This window comes from Phaethon aethereus (assembly GCF_964289735.1).
Source record: "Phaethon aethereus genome assembly, chromosome: 4".
Lineage (NCBI taxonomy): Eukaryota > Metazoa > Chordata > Aves > Phaethontiformes > Phaethontidae > Phaethon > Phaethon aethereus.
In genome coordinates, this window is record NC_138578.1 from 34858956 (window position 1) to 34879372 (window position 20417).

At 40.3% G+C, this 20417-nt stretch overlaps 1 protein-coding gene across 1 annotated transcript; it reads right to left on the reverse strand.

The window, feature by feature from the left end:
- Positions 1-33: 33 nt before the first annotated feature.
- Positions 34-20300, reverse strand: POLR2B (RNA polymerase II subunit B; the record flags this gene model as incomplete). The annotated part of the gene is made up of 25 exons (XM_081999277.1): positions 34-285; positions 1171-1366; positions 2762-2922; positions 3016-3129; positions 3605-3712; positions 3985-4074; positions 4162-4412; positions 4694-4788; positions 6078-6174; positions 6637-6805; positions 6926-7124; positions 7382-7536; positions 7998-8109; positions 8229-8368; positions 8644-8787; positions 9980-10166; positions 10531-10650; positions 11344-11540; positions 12080-12244; positions 13291-13449; positions 14333-14552; positions 14826-14938; positions 18155-18305; positions 19997-20069; positions 20282-20300. 25 exons carry the CDS (start codon positions 20298-20300, stop codon positions 196-198), a joined length of 3525 nt encoding a protein of 1174 aa, XP_081855403.1. The 3' UTR covers positions 34-195.
- Positions 20301-20417: the final 117 nt, after the last annotated feature.

Below are 20417 nucleotides of genomic sequence, written 5' to 3' on the forward strand. Positions count from 1 at the left end.
CTTCACAGATACACAAATAAAGAGATTCACAAGTTTGATTACAAATTTTAATTCTATTTACAGGAAATAAACAATCTTTTGAACAGCACATAGCAGATGAGTGAAACTGTATTTTAAATGCAACCTACACAAAATGAAACAAGACCTGAGCACTTCAGTCTCATAATAAAAAAAAAAACAAACCCCTTTTAAAGGCTAAACACTCATCATACGAGGTGCAATACTCATAGACATCAGTTCTTGGAAGAGGAGTTTGCAGGCATAGGGCATTCGAACCAAAGATATCTGGAAAGAGATTTCAAAAGGCTTGTGATAGGCACTCCTAAAGCATCAACTTCCACCACCCTCTACACAAATATGTCAAGTCTTTAGCTCAAAAGTGAATCTGAAGTTATGCATGAAAGCTTTTAACAAGAATTTCTCACAGACAGTAGCAAAGCAAGAGGGAAGCCACTTGGGGAGGCTACACAGCAGCTATCCAGAACACATTTTTAATGGTAAAACCTGCAACCAAGGGATCTGATCGTAAACAAGAGCCATTTAACCAGGGAACACATGCATAGCAAAGTGTGCTTGATGTACCATAAATGCACTTAAGATTTCCAGCACACATCTCCTCAGTAACCCGAACACCATTGTTAGAGTTGTAGCGGTCAGTTGCTAGCACAAGAACAAGCCTGTTTAAAGCAACTATTTTTATCTCTGCTCTCACTAACTCTTCACAAAGTTCTGTAACCAAACACACACCACAGAGGTTTGGTTTTTTTTTTTAAATTAAAGTGCAACACGAGACCTCCCATGGGCACCTAGCTCTGCAAGCATAAATATCTTCATGAGGACAGTCAAAGGCCATGGCTCTAAATTCCTGTGATTCTGAGTTTTACTTCTAAAAATAAGCTCTCAAGTGTTTACTTTTAAAGTTTCTGAAAACTCTGCACTGTGAAATACTTGAATAGCATTTCCTGCCAAGTGACAAGCCAACACTGTAAAATTAGTAAGGGAACATCCAAATTAACTAGGACACTATAAAAACTTCAAACAGTTATGAAACTAGAATAGTAATTGTTCTGATGCTTCTTTAAATATTTACTTCCCTATCCTCCTGTTGACCCAAGTGGCATTTCCTCTTACCCACAAAGAGAAATGCTGGCTGATGAAAACCACACATACCTGAGTTTTATTACGGCATCCCCGGCATTCGTAGGTGTGAGTCCTTGTGTTTGCAATCGCCATGATTCCACAGAGGTTACAAACATGGACTTGATATGGGTCTGAAGCTTCAAACAATCTTTCTCTCAAGAACTGGGCTGCTCCATGAGCAATCTGACAGTCTCGTTCCATTTCTCCAAAACGAAGGCCACCATCACTGAAAAGAAGAAAAGAAAAAAAACCACCCCACAACTTTTGAGTTCATTGGCAAAATACATCAGTTCTTGGTGGAACACGTAACTTATCAGAAACACAACAGCAGTATTGTAAAGCAAGAGTAAAACTGCATTAATGTTCCTCTTAACACCTCAGAATAAAACTGTTAGGGAGAATGTGAACACAGTAATTTGTAACTGCTGCTGAGCATTTCTAAAGCAGATGTCAGACAACTAATGGCCACAGCACAACTGTATAGCAAAATGAAGTAAACAAATCATCCTCTGCTTATCTGTGGTGGTTTAACCTTGGCTGGCTGCCAGATGCCTATCCAGCAGCTCTCTTGCTCCCCGATGTCGACAGGACAGGGGGAGAAACTAAGATGGAAAAACTTGTGCGTTGAGATAAAAACAGGGAGATCGCTTACCAATTACCATATCTTGGGCAAAACAGACTCAGCATGGGGAAAACCAGTTTAATTTACCGCCTATTAAAAAAATGGAGTAGGATAGCGAGAAACAAAGACAAAACTAAAAACATCTTCTCCCCACCTTCTTCCCAGGCTCAACTTCACTCCTTCATTCCCAGCTCTTTCCTCCCCTCCCTGTGGTCACAGGGGGAATGGGGTTGCAGTCAGTGCATAACAGTTCCTCTCTGCAGCTCCTTCCTCCTCACACTTTTTCCCTGCTCCAGCATGGGGTCCCTCCCGTGGGATAGCCCTTTACAAACCACTCCAGCATGGGCCCTTCCCACGGGATACAATCCTTCAGGAACAGATTGCTGCAGCATGTGTTCCCCACAGATCACAGCTCCTGGTAGGAGCCTGCTCCAGCGTGGGCTTTCCACAGGCTGCAGCGTGGATATCTGCTCCACCACAGTCCTGCATGGGCTGCATGCAGGTGGACAACCTGCTCCACCATGGTCTCTCCACAGGCTGCAGAGGAATCTCTGTTCCAGCACCTGGAGCACCTCCTCCTTCTCTGACCTGGGTGTCTGCAGGGCTGTTCCTTTCGCATTTTCTCACTCTTCTCTCACAGCTGCTGTGCAGTCCTTTTTACCCTTTGTTAAGTATGTTACCACAGAGGTGCCACCGGTGTCACTGATGGGCTCAGCTTTGGCCAGTGGTGGATCTGTTGGAGCCAGCTTAAGTGTCTGTGTCCAGCACAGGGCAACCCTTGGTCCTGTCTCAGAGAGACCATCTCCAGCAGCACCTCCTACTACCAGAACCTTGACACCTACACCCAATAAATCATCTTAAGCCAAACACATGAAAATGGGTAGCTAATTGGGGTGAGCTACTTAACTTCTAGCTGCAAAGTTGAGGCAGCTAATTTTTACGGCTACAAAACTTCAAAGAATAAGAAAACACTGTAGAAAAACTAATAATCATCCTTACCGAGATCTGCCTTCCATGGGCTGTCTATTAAGTATCTGGATTGGCCCTCTTGCACGAGAATGGATTTTGTCATCTACCATGTGCTTCAACCGCTGATAATATGTAGGACCAATGAAGATTTGCGATGTGATTTTTCGACCAGTGAAGCCATTGTAGAGGACCTGAAGTAGTCAATGCAATCACTGAACCATAATCCTTACTATCCATCAAATGTATATTAAAAAAAAATTAGTGAATTGCTATTTTGATTATACCTCATTTCCTCTTAGATGATAGCCATAATCTGATAAAAGATTGGAAATCTTCTGCACATTAACAGCATCATTAAAAGGTGTAGCATCACCAATTTCTCCCTTGTTTGCAGACACCTACAGAGAAGGGATTTGCAAAAGCTTGTCAGATTTCTGAAGGACTAGTCAGACAACATTAAGCAGTTTCACACAGTTTTAACTCTTAATGCCAGAACTTAAGATTCCATGCCCATGACAGTACCCTATCTTGTTTTGTTTACCAGCTACACAATTTATAGTGAGATTTAAAAAAAAAAAAAAATACAGTATCAACAATTTTGCTCAACTCCTTTTTCTAGGTCACAGGAAGTGTTCGGAATAAAAGCAACAGATGAGAGAATATGCTGTAGTCTGACTTGCTGGACAAAATTTGCAGGACTCTAGGTTTTCCCCAAGAAACATGCTTTTGCTATCAAGTAACTGGAGAACAATCCTTAATTTTTAGTGGGTTAACACCTACCAGGGAGTAATACCTTTACCAAAAACAAAAAGACAAAAAAAAGGCATTTTAATTCATATTGCTCAGACACGCAGCATAAAACATTCCTCTTACCTTCCCCTGAAGACACTCAATCAAGTGACCAATGGTCATGCGGGAGGGGATGGCATGGGGGTTGATAATTATATCAGGTGTGATGCCTTCACAGGTGAAGGGCATATCCTAGAGCAGGGAAACAGACAGTCAGTACTTGCCAGAATATCAGCTTTAAGAAAAGCAGTTCCATGGATTCAAGTTACATCTTTTAAAGCATTTCAACAACACTGAAGTACCACATAAGAAGCAGCTGTGTGCCTTTCTAAACATACTTTAGCTAAATTTAAGTCAATACATTGCACCTGAGTAGATATTCCACAGACAACTTACTTAAGACAGTTCCAGTGCTAAGAAGATCTGAGAGAAAATGTTAAGAAGGAAAAGAAAAAAATCACTACCTCTTGCCTGTACTGGATACCACAGGTTCCTTTCTGACCATGTCTGCTGGCAAATTTATCTCCAATTTGTGGGATTCTTACAGACCGTACCTGTAAGCCATAGGAAAACATTCAATTGGTAACTTAAATAAAGAACAAAAATTATTAGAAGTAGAAAGCACACATGTCAGTGCTCACCCTAATCTTGCAGAACTTGTATCCCTCCTGGTTAAGGGTTACCATGACCTGATCTACAATACCAGTCTCGCTAGTTCGCAGAAAAGTGCTACAGTCTCTCTTTGTGAAACGTCTGTTAGTGCTTTCCAGTTCGTCTTCATTTTCTGGCAGCGTTACTGTTTTGCCAATGATAACATCATCCCCAGACACACGTACCCCAGGTGCTATCAAACCATCATCATCAAGTTTGTCATAGATTGCATGTCTCATACCTTTGGGGAAAAAAAAAAGAAGAAAAAAGTAGACACCCAAATTTTTCAACATATTGACTTTAATGTTCTATAGAAATTCAACAGGTCTGCTTGCAACTTCAGACTACTGCTAAAATGTCTAAAGATAATTTTATGCAAGTATCTCAACTGATATATTTTGCTATATACATTTCTATTTTATATGTCCCAAAATAAAGACTGAATCGGTTCAACAACATTAACCACCTAGCCTACAGAAGTTTAATTTAAAAAGTCATTCTTCATACACTCCTGTATCTTACCTTGGCAAGTTTCACGTGTAGGCTTTTCAAAAACTTCCTCTTGGTCATACCCTTTTTTAGACTCTTGCTCTTTGTATGAGCGATAGAACACAGATCTGAAAAAAGTTATAAAGCCTTCTCCAGTGAAACCAGCATCACTTTTCCTCATTCACTATAGTCACCCTTTTATCACATATTATGGCCACTGTTACTAGTGACAACCAAAACAAATAATGTTCATACACCACACAACCTTTCCTCTAAAGTCTCATTAATCTGACCACCACTGAGGACGGGAAAACAAAAACAAAGCCAAAACCCAAAAAAGCTTCAGATGGCATTTTGATGGTCACTTTTCAGATATTACCAAAGTACCTATAGATAACATGCTAATTTTTGATGAACTGCAGAGACTTTTGGATGTGCTTGACATCTCAAAAGTAGTTATTATTCACATCTTCATCATATCATTCTCATATTACTTTTCTCCTTATACCTACCGTTTTGCAAACATTTTTAGGCTTCTACCACTACCTTGCAGTGCCACACTCAGTTGTACTGAGCTGCAGTGGAAAACTTTCAATTTATATAGGCTTCTTTCTGGGGCTTTATGGGTCTTTTTTGTTTGCTGCCTCAGTTGCCAGCACACCAAAGCCACAGCCTTCCAGATAATTATTATCCACATTTAACTGCTCCCATGAACACCAGGGATTCTACAAAAGCTTCATGTGAACCATAAAAATCTACTAGTCTCATACTTTTTCTACATTGGAAGGCAGTAGATCCAAGATACCAAGCACACACTTCTTGGCCTCAGCTTGGACAAAAGAAAATGAACAAAAGCAGAAACCCATTGACCAGCTATAGAGCTAACCACAGCCATCCTAAAAACTATAATGCACAAAGTCACATCAGTTGCCAGTTGTCCCAACAGCAGTTCCTACTAGGGAGAGGAACATGCCAATCCTTACTGGTAGCAATTGTCACGCTACTAAAGACAAGACTGTATTACAAAGCTGCAATATTGCCATTAAGAAGTCCATAGAACTGGCAAAAGTTATATGAAAATATAACAGCAGAGAGTCCAAATATTTTTTCATTTAACCATTTGTACAAAGAAGAGTAAACATAATAAAGACCAAAATGGAACAGCTGGGAAGACAGTGGGAAGTCAGGTTAAACACAGGATGAGCCATTCCTTACTGTGTTTTGCCAAGATACACATTTACGATTTTCATTGTGCTTCTGCCTCCAACCCCATTAAAAAGTTTCTGACGTTGGAAAGATTTGGAAAAAATTTGGAGAACGGTGTCTTCCAGTGTAAGATTAACTTTTCTTGAGCTTCTGGACAACTCTGTATACTTCCCCCCACCCCAAGCAGTTAAAAAAATTTACGAAGTCTTACCTGAAAAAGCCTCTGTCAACAGCAGAACGGTTCATGATGACAGAGTCTTCCTGGTTATAGCCTGTGTATGATGCAATGGCTACAATTGAGTTGATACCTATAAAACGCAAAGAAAATACGTTGAAAGGATGCACACATACCATACAGGCTTTACTTGTAACTCAAAAGAAGCTGTATTCTCTACAGTGAAGCGGTTCTAGCCTTTCTGAGATAAAATCTCCAGGTCCCACACAGAAAACCCATGTAGCATCATCAAAGGCAACTTTGGGTAGAAAAGAGAGTCAAGAGTGACCCCTTGTGAAGAACCTAGCAAATACCAATACAGAAAATGCACTTTTCCAGTCAGATTTCAGCAGACTATGGGTAGTTTCAGCTGCAACACTATCAAGTGTATTTTTTGCAATCTATGTATCCAGCTAGAAGTTAACATATAACCTATAATTAATTTTTAAATTATATACATTTGCTAAATATTCAGGCAGTCTACACACAACATTTGTGACATAGCTTAAACAAAACAGTGGTATTTTTGTTTATTAAACATTAACTGACAACATACCTGCTGGTAATTCTCTAAATCGCAAGTACTCCATGGAGCGTGTTGTTACAAGGGGCTTCTGAGGATAATACAACACATGTGCCAGTGTATCCATACGAACGTGAAAGTTTGTAATGTAAACTCCCATAGCCTGTTTACCCATAGCAGACTGGTATGTGTTCCTGGGAGACTAGACAGACAGGGAAAGACCAGTAAATATATGTATACACACACATAAAGCTCTTTACACATACACCTGTAGGTTTTTTTATGAACTTTAAAAGCAGGATGTCAGAAGTGATGCACTGACCTGGTTGTGATCAGGGAAAGGGATAATAGATGCACATACTCCCAGGATCATAGATGGGTGAATCTCACAGTGTGTGTATGTTGAACAATATGCCACACCTTTCTCTTGCAAGTCATCTGGAGTCATTGCCAGCATCACAGTCTCTTCTTCCAGTGTATCAATGTACTCTACTACACCACTGGCCACGAGATCCTGCCAACTGAATAACCAATGTCTGAAACATTCAGCTAATACATAAAATGGGTCTCTTCAGCAGTAACAAGAGCGAGGACTTCTGTGGCTTATTATTATTACCACTACCTCAGTGTGATAAAAAGTACAAATCAAGCTACCGGACAGAGAAAGCATCTTTGTGCCGCACAAAGCTTTAAACATTTCTCTCTCCAATCTGAGGGAACTTGCAGTTTCCAAGATGGAAAATTAGACGTTCAGCTGAATTTCAGAAACATATCTCACCTGTAATTGTTATACTCTCGTTCCTTCAGTTGGTCAATATGCCTTTTCTTCAACAGCAACTTCTGTTTTTCCACAATTAAAAGGGGTCTACAAATTCTGCCTGCATCAGTATAGATGCGGATTTCTCGCTCACGAATATCTCTAATCATTGAGACCTGTACAAGAAAGCAGCACCCCGCGAGTACAAAGTCTCATCCCAGAATCAGGACTACAGAACACAAAACAGGGTAACAAAGTTGCCTAAAGCAAAAACCTTACAGGTGCTATCAGCAGCACAGAACAAACATTAACACTCCTACAAAGAGAAGCATTTCAAGAGACTATTTTCAACTGGTTTTTCAACTAGATCCTCTTTTAAAAACAAAAAACAAAACCCAAAAAACACCAAAACACAACACAAAACCAAACAACAAACGACACACAAGATCAAACAAACAAAAACAAAACCCAAAAAGCACCAAATGCCCCAAAACTCCCAAAAGAGAAAAAAACAAGCAATGTGAAGTATGTTCAGAAGAGACTTGCAAGTAATGCTATTTGGAGCTTGCAAAGTAGTATCAAGGCATTATCCTCTCATCTAAAAAGACACCCAAAGTCTAGATGTAAAAATTTATACCTCTGACACAATGATGTCCATCTGACGACGGAGCTTCCTTAGGGTATTCATGAGCTGCTCTGGATCTTTGTGTATTCCTACCCAGCAGCCATTAACAAAGATCTTGGTAGCACTGGACAGAGGGAAAAATGAAACAAATTAAATAAGCAAACAACCCTAAAACCCAAACCCTTGAAGTGCTGTGCACGATAAAAAGCTTAAGTTTCTTTGAACAGTTGCATTTGCACATACTCGGCTATTGCTGCTGGAGAGATTTCTTCCAGGTTTTCCATACTCCACTCTTCCAAGAATTCCAAAATTGGGGATGGCTGAGACCCCACAGAAATGTAAGCCATCAGGGCCAAGTTCTTCACAAGTCCTACCGCATGACCCTAGTAGAAACACAAAGTTAACTTGCCTTTCCAAATCAAGAGATTCCCCCAAGTAGATCTGAGAAATTAAACTTTAAGTCCTCAGGAACTGGACACAAAACATATTACTTTATTAATTTCTACCATTCAACTACAGATTTAGCTATAAAGCTAAATATTCATGTCAGAATTTGAAAAAAAAGTGCAAGTAATCATTACAAGTGCCATGGCTATAAAATAGTAGATAAAAGCAGTTAGGCATGAGTAAGTACTGCCATAAACACTACTTTCATTACCTCTGGGGTCTCAGCAGGGCAAACCATTCCCCACAATGTATTGTGCAGCTGTCTGGGCTTTGCTAGTTTACCATCTCTACCAATTGGAGAATTCAGGCGTCTCAGATGGGAAAGCGTAGATGCAAAAGTCAGGCGGTTTAACACCTGCATATAGTAAGGAATTCAGTTAGTCAAAGCTTGTTAAGTGTGTTGTTGACAGGCATGATACATTAGAGCGAAGGAGCAATGCCCCCTAGAAATTACATACTTGAAAATAACTAAAATAGCTCTGATTTTTGTTAGCTACACTTTTTAATTCACCTCCACTAATCTTAGTCTAAGTTTACCCTTAAAATCTCAAGCTCCTAACCAGTGTTTTGGCAGAAGTTTTCAGAGCACGCTTCTACTATGGCAAGGCCCAGCATAAACACAGTTATCCAAGCAGAGCTCTGATTCTTCTAGCATAGCTTACCCTGATCAAGTAACTAGAACAACTGATACTTGTAAAAATACTTTTTAAGCTGCATTTTCACCAGGAGGGTTTGCTAGTACAATGACACATAGATCTTTTCAAACTTAGTTTGAAAAACCAAGACAACTTAGTTATTAGGAGCAAATTAGCATTTACATTCTTCTCAGAGTCTGCTCAAGGCTTCTCAAAAATTAAAAAAAGTATTTTTACAGCCTGAAGTGCAAGTTTATTTAAAAAGCAAACAAGCCCCTCATACACATACACCAACAACACACCACTAGGGGACAGCTACCATCTTCACACCCTTCCTGACTTTGCTTTCCCTTAATTGTGATCTCACCAGGGCTCCAGACAACAAAATGTGCTAGCATTTAAAAACTGTCACCTCTTTTTTGTTTCCACCTTTATAAGAAACAGGCTCAACTAAGCACTACTCTGGGCTAATGAAGTCAATGCTCATCATTACGTGTGGAATACATAACTGCTATATGGCATGGTGTCACTTAAGTTTCTTTAACCACCTGTGAAACACTAGAAGTAATTAAAGAAATCCATCCTCCCTAAAGACTCCCTGGGACTAGGGCTTGACCAGACACACAAGCACATGCCCTAACATAGAAAGTCTTTACAAGAGTTACCCCAACTGTTTAGCAGTGAACACAGCGGCGAAAACCAAAACCAAACAACAACAACAAAAAAACCCAAACCCCACACCAGACTCAACTATTTGGATCATCCCCCGTTTCACCTATGGAAGTTTCCTTTTAAAAATGGCTCTATTTAACATGCAACGTGCATGGTTACCAAGCACTGTTAAACTCTCCCATGAGCTTTACTCTTATGTAAACCCGACAAATGCTACCATGCCTTATTCAGCTATTGTACCTGAGATACTCCTGCTCTGGCCTGATGAGCTTTCTTCTGGTCACCCCAGTTTCCAGTTGCCAATGAATACTTCAAACCGTCTGAAATAATTCTTGTTTTAATTGCCAGTTCCAAGTTGAAATCTTTTCCTCTGTCAATAAACTTTTGCGCATATATTCTTACTTCCTTTAGCAAATTCTTAAACATTCTGTAGAAGATGCCAAGAAACATGATTAAACAGTACTGTAGCAATGCAGCCTACTCCATTATTTAGAAAAAATGTCACTGGCCTCCTGAAAAGAAGCAAGGAATCTGTAACTAGAGGACGGGGCGGGGGGAACAAAACAAATTAACTCGTTTGTGAACATGCACCAAATATGCTTCAAAACAAGTTAATGCTAGCCGCCTGCTATTAGAGGAAACTTACTCCACAAAAAAGTCATGATCAGATACAGGCTGTGTTGCCGAAGACCAGGTATCAGACACAACAGCATAGTCTGATTGATTTAGAAGCATGGAGTTGGCAATGCCTCTACCATTATCTCCAAAGAAAACATATATATTATAGTTACCCTCTGAACAGGAAAGCTAACAGTGGCCCAGCAAGATCCAGTCTTTTGTTGCCATAATGATCTCTGTCATCAAGCTCTCTTCTTCCCAGTGCTGCCAGCAACAATCTATGAACCATATACCTAAGCAAATAAGACAGTTTATGTTTCAAACTGACAGCAGACATTCACAACAAAGATTACATGCTTTCATAGATAAATCAGTGAACTGTTTCATCTGTACGGATGAATGACCCACTGAAAGTTCAGGTAACTATAGAGAGAAGTTAGTATTTACATCATGATGGCAATGCATCTTCTGCCACATGTCTGTCCTGTACTGTAATATGGGCCATGTTTACGCTGTGGAATCAGGTGTAAAGTGGTAAATATCCTGATGCTACCCTTCATCTGCATACCAATAAGCAGTGATCAAGAGGATGTGCTAATAATTTTAAAGAGTGAGTTTACATTACAAACAGCTTATCAGTTATCTACACATTACTTATCAACCTCTATAGCTTGTCCACGCAACACGATGTCAAAAAAAAGAGTAATTTCTCACTATCCTTACATCTAACTTAAGATCCAGAATACATCCAACTTAAGATCCAGAATGTCCTGGAGGCTTGTTTTGTTTCAACATTTTTCCTATTTTATCAACGTTTGCATTTTCTCAGCTACAAAAATATACGAGTGCCCTAAAGTTTATCACTGCGTATCCAGAAGACTGAGGATAAAAACAAACTTCCATTCAGTGCATTCTTCCAATCATACATATATGTAAATAAAAACTTTATTCAGGGTGCAGATGTGTGACAGAATATCCTGACATACCCTAGAAAATAGGCCTTTTTGGTTTCACAGAAGTCACTGACACCAACATGCGGGAGCATTTCCTTCTGCAAGACTTCTTTAGCGTACTTGATTCTCTTTTCTTTGGTGACACCTGGCTTTGCACCTCTTGATCCAATGAAGTTTAGAGCAACATTTTGCTCCTGAATGACAAATGCTTCATCCAGCGAAGGTTTGACCTAATGCACAAAATACAGCAAAATCCTGTAGCATCCAGTGCCTGTTGGGGTTGAAGGAAACTACACAGTAGTTTGCTGATGATTCTTTTCAGGAACTGCTAATTACTGATCCAGGTCTTTTTGGCTTTACTATACTAGCTCTATCAACAGCAACAGAAAACAGCAATGGAGCATGTGGGAAGCACACAAAAAAATAGTTTAGACTTCAGCAAATAGTTCTCATTCAAGTACATTCTAGGCCTGTTGCTGTTTCAGGTATAAATTGGGATTTTACAATTAAATTCAATAGCAGCAAGCTAAGCTATAGCTCTCCAAATACATATTAACTCTTTGAAATTTCCACTGCACTCTGTTCACTTAAAATACTCATTAAAACAGGTTTAGACAGAGAACTTTTGACATTTCTAATAGACAACCCACAAAAAATAATAAAGTAATAAATTACAATTTGAAAATTAACAATACTTTGAATGATAATTAGTCACACCTACACATCACCAGATGTCAAGCCAGGAAATAACTTATTTAACATATATTACCATTTCCATCATTTCTGGATCTTCAAAATCATATATGATGTGCTCCAAAATGTCCCTGTCGGACACAAAGCCTAGTGCACGAAAGACAATTATGATGGGGACTTCTTGTTTGATATATGGCAAAGTTGCTACAATGCGCTGACCAATAGCACTCTTCTTCGCACCCTGAAAAGATGGGGAAAAACATACATTAGTCTTAAATGATCTTGTCTTTAAATAAAAGTACCTCTCTGGATTTGGATGATACAGCATAAGTGTATTTATTAAATCACTACAGGAAACCATGACTTCTCAGCGGGCCAACTAAGCAGCTATTCTGAAACCTTAGTCCAGCAGTGACTTTTTTTGTTTTAAAAACATTTCTAACTTGAAATGTTAAGTCTGCAAGAAGTTGGAAGGTTTTTGCTGATACAAAGGAATTTAAATAATACTACTCATTCACCTGTATGCATAATTTCTCTCCCTTTGTGTATTTGCAAAGACCAATCCTATCCACCTTCAGCTTTCCTTCTGTCAGCTTAAGTCCAACTTTTCTAATCCACTGTGTAAGACTCCCTTCTTGTGATTATTCCCCGTTCCAAGACAGAAACAAACACTGTGGGATGCAGAGTGCTCTAGAGTGCTCCAGCCATCAGGAGCGAGAGTGGTGTAAAGCTTCTATTGAAGTTGCTCTTGGAACATGTTTGGGAATTTCCAAACATCAGTGCAATGGTAACTGAGTACTGACACCTTCAGCTTTTTAAGTTATGAATAGCGCTTATTTCCCCTCACAGATGGCACAATTAGATGTTCAATATGAATTAAAATGTGGTCTGCAGAACACATCTAAACACTAGCTCAGCCATCAGCAAAGACAGGGTCTCTGCTCCTATTCTTGTCCTTTGTCAAAAAACAGGACATAGCTTGTTTGGATTTTCTAAAAACTCATTTAGAGTAATTCTAAAGTTTTTTTTTTTCACCTCACCCTAAAACCTGCCACAAATTGAATCTTCATTTCAATCCTCAAATTATTTGTCCCAGAGACAGGCATAATCTATGACAAACAGAATACATTTTAATTTAATTTTACCTTCTTTACAACTTAGCATGAGAAGAAATTTCTTCTCAAAATCCCAAAAGTAAACGACATGAAGAGACAGGACAGTAACAAAACTCCTAAAACAATCTTTGTTGTAAGCCCCAGGGCAAGGGTTATTAGTGCCTAAGCGTACCTGCCCACCTCTGGCCAGCATGCTAACCCATATAGTACTTGTTGGTCGAGAGGAATTTTCCAGGCAAGACCTACACTCTCCTGTGTAGGCATACTTTGAATCTTTCTTTGCAAACACATACACTGTGTTTGTAGCCATTTTCTCTTGAGCAATCAGAACCTGTGTTAGAAACAAGAACACCTGTAAGTAACTGACAAAAGGGCATGCTGAAAGTAATGAGCACAGTGTGTTTCTACTACTCCTTCAGGTGCCTTAACTTTAAGAACACTGCACAGCATGAAGTCAATTTTAAAAATACAGTATTAAGCAAAACATACACCTAGGTAAGAATGAATAACTAAAAAGACTCCAAGAACACTGTTCTCTACGATGTACTTACCACATTTGCTAGCTGTGCTGAGACATTTCTATTAGCTTTAGGCTCAACACTGATAAAGAAAGCGTTTCGCTATCCGTTTCCAAAGCCAACATGCTACACAGGCACTTAAGTTTAAACGCCAGCTCTGATGGTCAAAGCCAGATTTTCCCCCCTCCCCCCCCCAAGAAGAAAAATACAATTCTATTCAGTGTCAGTTACAATAACTTGGAAGTTTCACTGGTGAGGCACAAGCACGGAGAGGATACAATTTGCTAGAGCTGAATCCACAGCAATGGAAGGAAGAACCTACTCTTATAATAAAATGCATCTATACAGCTGTGAACAAACTAGAGGAGACTCCGAGTGAAGAAATACCTCAGTTTAGAGTACATGCTGCTCTGCAATGTTGAAAAATGAAAGGAAACTATCTAGAGTACTTAGTGGCATTCAATGCAGAACCGTTTGTGAAACTGAAGAAGGGAAATGGGCCTCAGAAGAAGAAAAGGTGGCTCGAGAAAGTCCTAACACAGGAGTAAAAGCCCATCTTTCTACAAGACCATGAGCGCTCACAATAACTGTGAAACACTGGAATAAAAGTGCTTACACTCCTGGCAAAACACATGGAAACAAGTAAAAGAACTTTAAGTGTCTGTAGAGATAGCTGTGCAAGGTATAATCCCTTACCTTTTCTGATCCATTAATGATAAAGTAGCCACCAGGATCAAGCGGGCATTCGTTCAGTTCACAAAGATCACGGTCAGTTAAGCCATTCAACAAACAGTACGTTGAACGTAACATAATAGGAATTTTTCCTATAAAAGTTTTCTGATGCTGTGTCTGTAACTGATCCTCCCCTTCTTTAATAACTGTTTTAGTTATATCCACATACAAGGGGGCTGAATACCTACAGAATAAAAGCACCATCGTGTTATCTGTCAGTTATTACTCAAGGTTGTACAGAAGGATAATGGATGCAGTTATTTAAGGACTCACTGGTAATATTAAGAATTATTACCAAATCATCAATCGTCATCTGTGTTTAACAACTAGACATTGAAATTTAAATAAAGCAGTAATTATAAAATTTTCAATGCACTACTAAATTGAAAAAGACTATCAATTAGTAATGCAGAGCCAGTCCTTCCTTGTGTTTATCCACTACAGAGTTCGTTCTTACGTAAGGTTTCTCAGTCTGGCTTCATTGGGCATCATAGGTGAGGGTGCTCCATCTCTTTCCCAATGTGTAGGTTTGGAGAGATAGATTTGTTCAAACTTCAGCAGATACCGGGGCTGGAAAACAAGACGACATTTACTTGTAATGGAAAAAACATCCATTTTGGTTGTTCAAGAGTGGCGCTAGAGCTTAATACCCAATGCTGCCATATGTCCTCAGCTCAAGGTATGGAAACAATTCCTCTTCAGATGACTAGATCAAAAGAGCACTCAAAAACTTTCAATAATTTCTACACAGCTTATTTATTAAAAAAAAAAAACACACAGAGGAAACTGAAGGGTCAAAATCATTGGTAAGAGAAGAATCAAGTACCCAAATAGGTCACTGTCTTATAGGTAATAAACTCAAAATCTGCCAAGTCTGCAAATAGATTATGCCTTACATATGCCTACTTAGATATTTATTGTTTATGTAACTTTAGATAAAACTGCTAGTTTTATGATGCAAAAAGGTGAATCTACTTCAACACATACAATGAGATAGCTGACATATCAAACAAGGTGTGAGTTTTTGTAAAGCTTTGCTCCCATGCCTAAAACATTAAATTTAATAGCTTAGTTTTAGTTCCACAGAAATCCTTTCATGTGTTACAGTGAAACCATGGGCATAAAAGGACAGATACCTTTCAGCAACAGAACAATTCTCAGGATCTTCATTTTACTCCAAGAGCCACTGACCCCTCAGAACCCTACTGCAATGAGTTTAGAGCATTCAGTTCATTTAAATCAAAAGCCTTGCATTTAAAATAAGGGGTAAAAATTTTAAAGCACTACTCTAAAAGTGCATTTGTGTATCTGGTAGGGGAAGTTAGAACTTAAAAGAAAGCAAGCAGTTACACAAGAGTAGCTTTGTTCAAGAGTTTCGTATGTTTGTTCTCAGTCCTGGTGCATAAGTGCGCAAAGGCAACTTGGCTCTTGGCGTCTTTGCATGCAAAAGGACCTAGAGATGAGCCACTCTACTCACAAAGCGTTCCCTCACAGACCAAAATCCGGGAGAGGGTTAGAGAAACATAAGCAAATCATCAGACCTGCACGTATACAAGATAAAACGCTTGCTGCCTTACAACGTTTTCTTCAAATTGCCATTTCCCACGAGGTCCCTTTGCAGAACAGAAGCTAACACAAATAAAGAACTACAGTGCTGCCACCCCAACTAAGTATCTGCCTAGAAGCCAGCTGACAATATCTATTACTAAAACAAAACCTGAATTCCATGCAGGCATTTTACCATATTTCTGACACAAGGACTCCGCTGTAGCACAGCACCGAAGCAACACTTCCTCTAGCAGAGCAAGCTCCAATGCAGAGGGAAAAAAATGGCAGTTTATGGTTTATGTTGCAAGTGGTTTTAGCCTTTTTAAAATCTATTTTCAAAGTCCTCGTATTCAGTCCTTTCTCTGGACTCACTATTAAAGGCAAAGGTGCAAATTATCCACCCTATACATTTTGTCTTACACAGAGCCACAGAAACCACCTTTTTAACATCTGTGCTAGGTGGTTTTACTTCCGCTAGAGATTAAACAGATTATTGCATCAATTCATAAAAAAACCACAGTTTTCAGACAAACTGAAGTGTCCTTGCTGCTCCATCCACAAGATAGACTAATAACTAGCCTTATGCATTCAAGATATTCTCTCTCACTTAGTACTAATCAGAACTGCTACTGGAGAAGGGTAACTTTTATCAATAACGGAAAATACAGCAAGCTGGGTAACAGCAGTTCCTAGGATTATGCTATAGGAACAGTAAACAAAGTAAGTCTTGAATTATTGGAAAGGACCTGAAAACAATCCGATTTTAAAAATGCACAAAAGCTTCCTACAACAATAGGTGTCAGAGTCTTGTTGGCAAACATTTTGCAGGTCAAAAAAATTCTCTCAATTCTTACCCAAAGAAACACATTTTTCCTGGATTTGCAGCAGCAGGCATGTATAGTACCAAGTTTCCCAAGTTCTCATGCAAGCACTTTCAAGGAGAACACATTTACCATAATTACTATCTCTGAGCATGGTTGCTAAACCCTCTGATGTGCTATAAATTGCCCAATTGCCTTCAAAATTTGAGGCTGAGAAGTGGAGGGAGAAACAAAAAGTCAAATTTGTCAAATACAGTCTCCTGCAATTAATCCAGTGTCTTCAAATGAGGCAAGAGTTTGCCTACAAATTACTCTGAAGGAAAAAGCAAGTTTCCTTTTTCTCGTAACTAGACCTATTACTAAAAGCCTTAATTTGATAAAGAAGAATAAGAAACTTACACCTCTCTGATTTGAGAAAGTAAAATACTAGCTTTTGGGCAAAAAAGCCAGTACATACCATGCTTGTGATTGGAACCTGTACAGCACATATAGCAACTGCAGAACTGCACAGCTAGAGAATTCCGCAATAATATACATAGAATAACAGAAGAAACATTAAGGAGAATTACAGTGAGATAAATGTTTATGAACTGTTTGTTCTCCCTACAGGATAGTTGTTCGCCTGCAAAAGTAATGCAAAGAAACAGTCAGAACAGTCAAAACAAATTCAAAGCTCAGGGGTCCTAAAGTTGCTTTAAATCTCTACAGGGAAGCAGCAAGCTAGTGACTGACAGGAGGGGAACAGATCACTTATGGAACAGGGATCACACCACATGAGAGACAGGGATGAAAGCACCACAGCCACCACAGAAGGTGCACACTCATTGCAGAAAAGCCCGCACACAGCACAAACCTTAGACAATTTGTTCTCCTTTGGAACATGGTGCCAATGGAAGATGATGAGCAATGGCACCCTTTGAAAACCTGGACCTAACTTTGACCAAAGAAAACTTTTCAGCCATAAACCTTTCTTGCTATAGTAAAGCTACTGAACGTCAAAATCTCATCAAAACATGGTTTGCTTCTGGCTACCTGACTTGCTCTACTACATCCCTGTCAGTGCAGTTTCGCACAGTAACTGGCAACACCAGCTGCAGCAGCCAACTGTTCTTGGTCATTTCTCAACTCAACCAACAATTTGACCAGCAGGAAAGAGTAACTCTACAGGAGAGGGAAGTTAGATTCCATAGATAATAAAGCTCTTGCATGTGTTTCTCAGCCATATACCTGACTATCTGGAAACTTGTCCATGTACCCCATTAACTCCAAAGAGTTCATACTTCTATCCTATTGACTGCATGAGCAGTGTCATAACTCAGATGTATTTCCATCTCTTGAGATGGGGGCTGAATAAAATCCACCTAAAATCATTTTGCATTGTAGAAACACATCACCTCTGCCAGGGATCTCCACTTACCGGCTCTTCCACTTCTCCCGTGGCATGCTGGGCTTCTGCTTGTAAGTCAATTGGTGGAGCATCTTCAACAATTCTCTGCACAGACATCTGAATAAACTCATCAAAAGAATCCAACTGTTGCCTGACTAACCCCTTTTCGTCAAAATAGGAGCTTAAAAAAAAAAAAAACAAAACAAAAAAAACAGGAGATCTTAAGATGTATTTATTACAAAACCTTCAGAAGCCATGAAATACCGTACAGAATCAAACACATTCACTTTTCCCAAGGCATGAGTTTCAAATACAGATGCTCAAAAATACTAAACAATTCTCTCTCAGTGTTTGAAGACACAGACACAAAAAAGTGACAGACTTGTTGCCACCTCTTGGCTAAGCCATGACTGTATGCAGTCTACCTTAAATTAGAAGGAAAACCTCAGTAAAAGTGGCTTCTGTTAAAGTTTTCAACAATATATGTAAATTACTTTGCTTTAACTAATTTTTCAAGCTGCAGCAAACTGAGTGCATGCCCCTTAGTCAAGGTAAAAGTTCTCAGAACTTTTCTTAGCTTAGATCCCCTCTGTTCCAGCCACACAGATATTCCCAGATTCATTCCTTCTCCAGATTTCCCTTAGCCATCGTGTCACCCAGCTTCAACCCAGCAGAACCTAACTGTAAAAATTGAAGCCTAAATTCAAAGCCCCACATCCTAACTTTTAATGGGATGACCTAAACACAACTGCTGCATGAGCTCCTCCCAGCAAGCTCCTCTACCTCACATTCATGAAGCCAGCCAGGGAACCCACACTACCTCACCTTCTGCCCCATCGCTGCCAAGATCTCTAGTAAGAACTGGTAAGAACTACCCCTCTACCAATAACCGCAGCCTTCCGCAAAAAGGGGAACACACCCCTGGCTATCATGCTGTTGCCACGGTGAATCTTGCCATCACAGTCTGCTATTGCACAGAGGGAAGGAGAAAGGGAAGGGCAATCTGTATCACAGAATGGTTGAGGTTGGAAAGGACCTCCGGAGGTCATCTTGTCCTATCACCCTGCTCAAGCAGGGTCACCTAGACCTGACTGCCCAAGACCATGTGCAGACAGCTTTTGAATACCACCAACGGCAGATACTCCATAACCTCTCTGGGCAACCTGTGCCAGTGCTTGGTCACCCTCACAGTAAAAGAGTGTTTCTTTGTACAGAGTAAGGTGCAGCCTCAGCCGAAGGACTTTCCTCAGTTACTTCCCATCTGACTGAAAGCAAAGGCAGCACCCTTCACTAGGCTGCAAAAGAAAGGACCTCATTCGGCCTCCACAGTTTCTCATCTCTGCTCTCCATCCAGACTGCCTGTGGGACCATCCCCACAGATCTACCATTCTGTTTGCAACTACTGCTCTAAGACAGCAGTCATATACATTTTATGAATGATGTAATTACCAAGAGAAACACTTTTTACTCAGTTCAAGAAACCATCCCACTCCTTAACAGTCACAAGAAGCTGCAGGTTCTGGATGTTCATGTCTTGCCAGAAAACACTAACATGGTGAAATAGTCAAGCACTGAGTTCCTAATGCCAGCATCGTCTGTGAGATTAGTAAGCAAAATCACATGCTTAATATGGAATCAAAATCACTTCTTACTTCATTCAAAACAGTATACCCCACTGGGGATCATAGGGCTTCTTAATCCCTAATGACAACCCTGCTGTTTCTGCTTAAAGCCCTTCTGCTCTGAAAGCAATAAATTTCGCCCAACCAAGCCTGCAGCTTCCATGACATGCTGCCTTACAAGTGGACATCGCCTGCAAAACCTAGCGCACGTATACTGAACCATCAAAAACAGTGAGTTTTAAAAAGTCACCTAATGACGATCCAACAAGCTTCTTGCCACAAGTCGGGGGTGATTTCATCATCGTCTTCATCATACTGCATATCTGCCGGGAAAGCACAACATTTAAGCCAGGCTCTGATCGCCTCGGTCTCTCTCCTCGCCTGCTGAGGGGGAGGCCGACACCCCAGCAGCGCCCCTGACCGCCCGAGGGCCGCAGGGCCCTGTGGGAGACCGCCGCGGCCCAGCAGCTCCCCCGCCCGCCTCTACTGAGGAAAAGGCCCCGCGAGGAACGGCCTGCAGCCGCAGCGACCTCACCTTCGTCCGCATCGTACATGATGGCGGCGGGAAATACCGCGAGCGGCGGCAGCCAAGAAGGGGAGCGAGGAGAGCGGCGGGGTCCAGCACCGAGCCCCTGCGCGACCGGCAGCCAGAAGGCGGCGGAGCGGCGCCT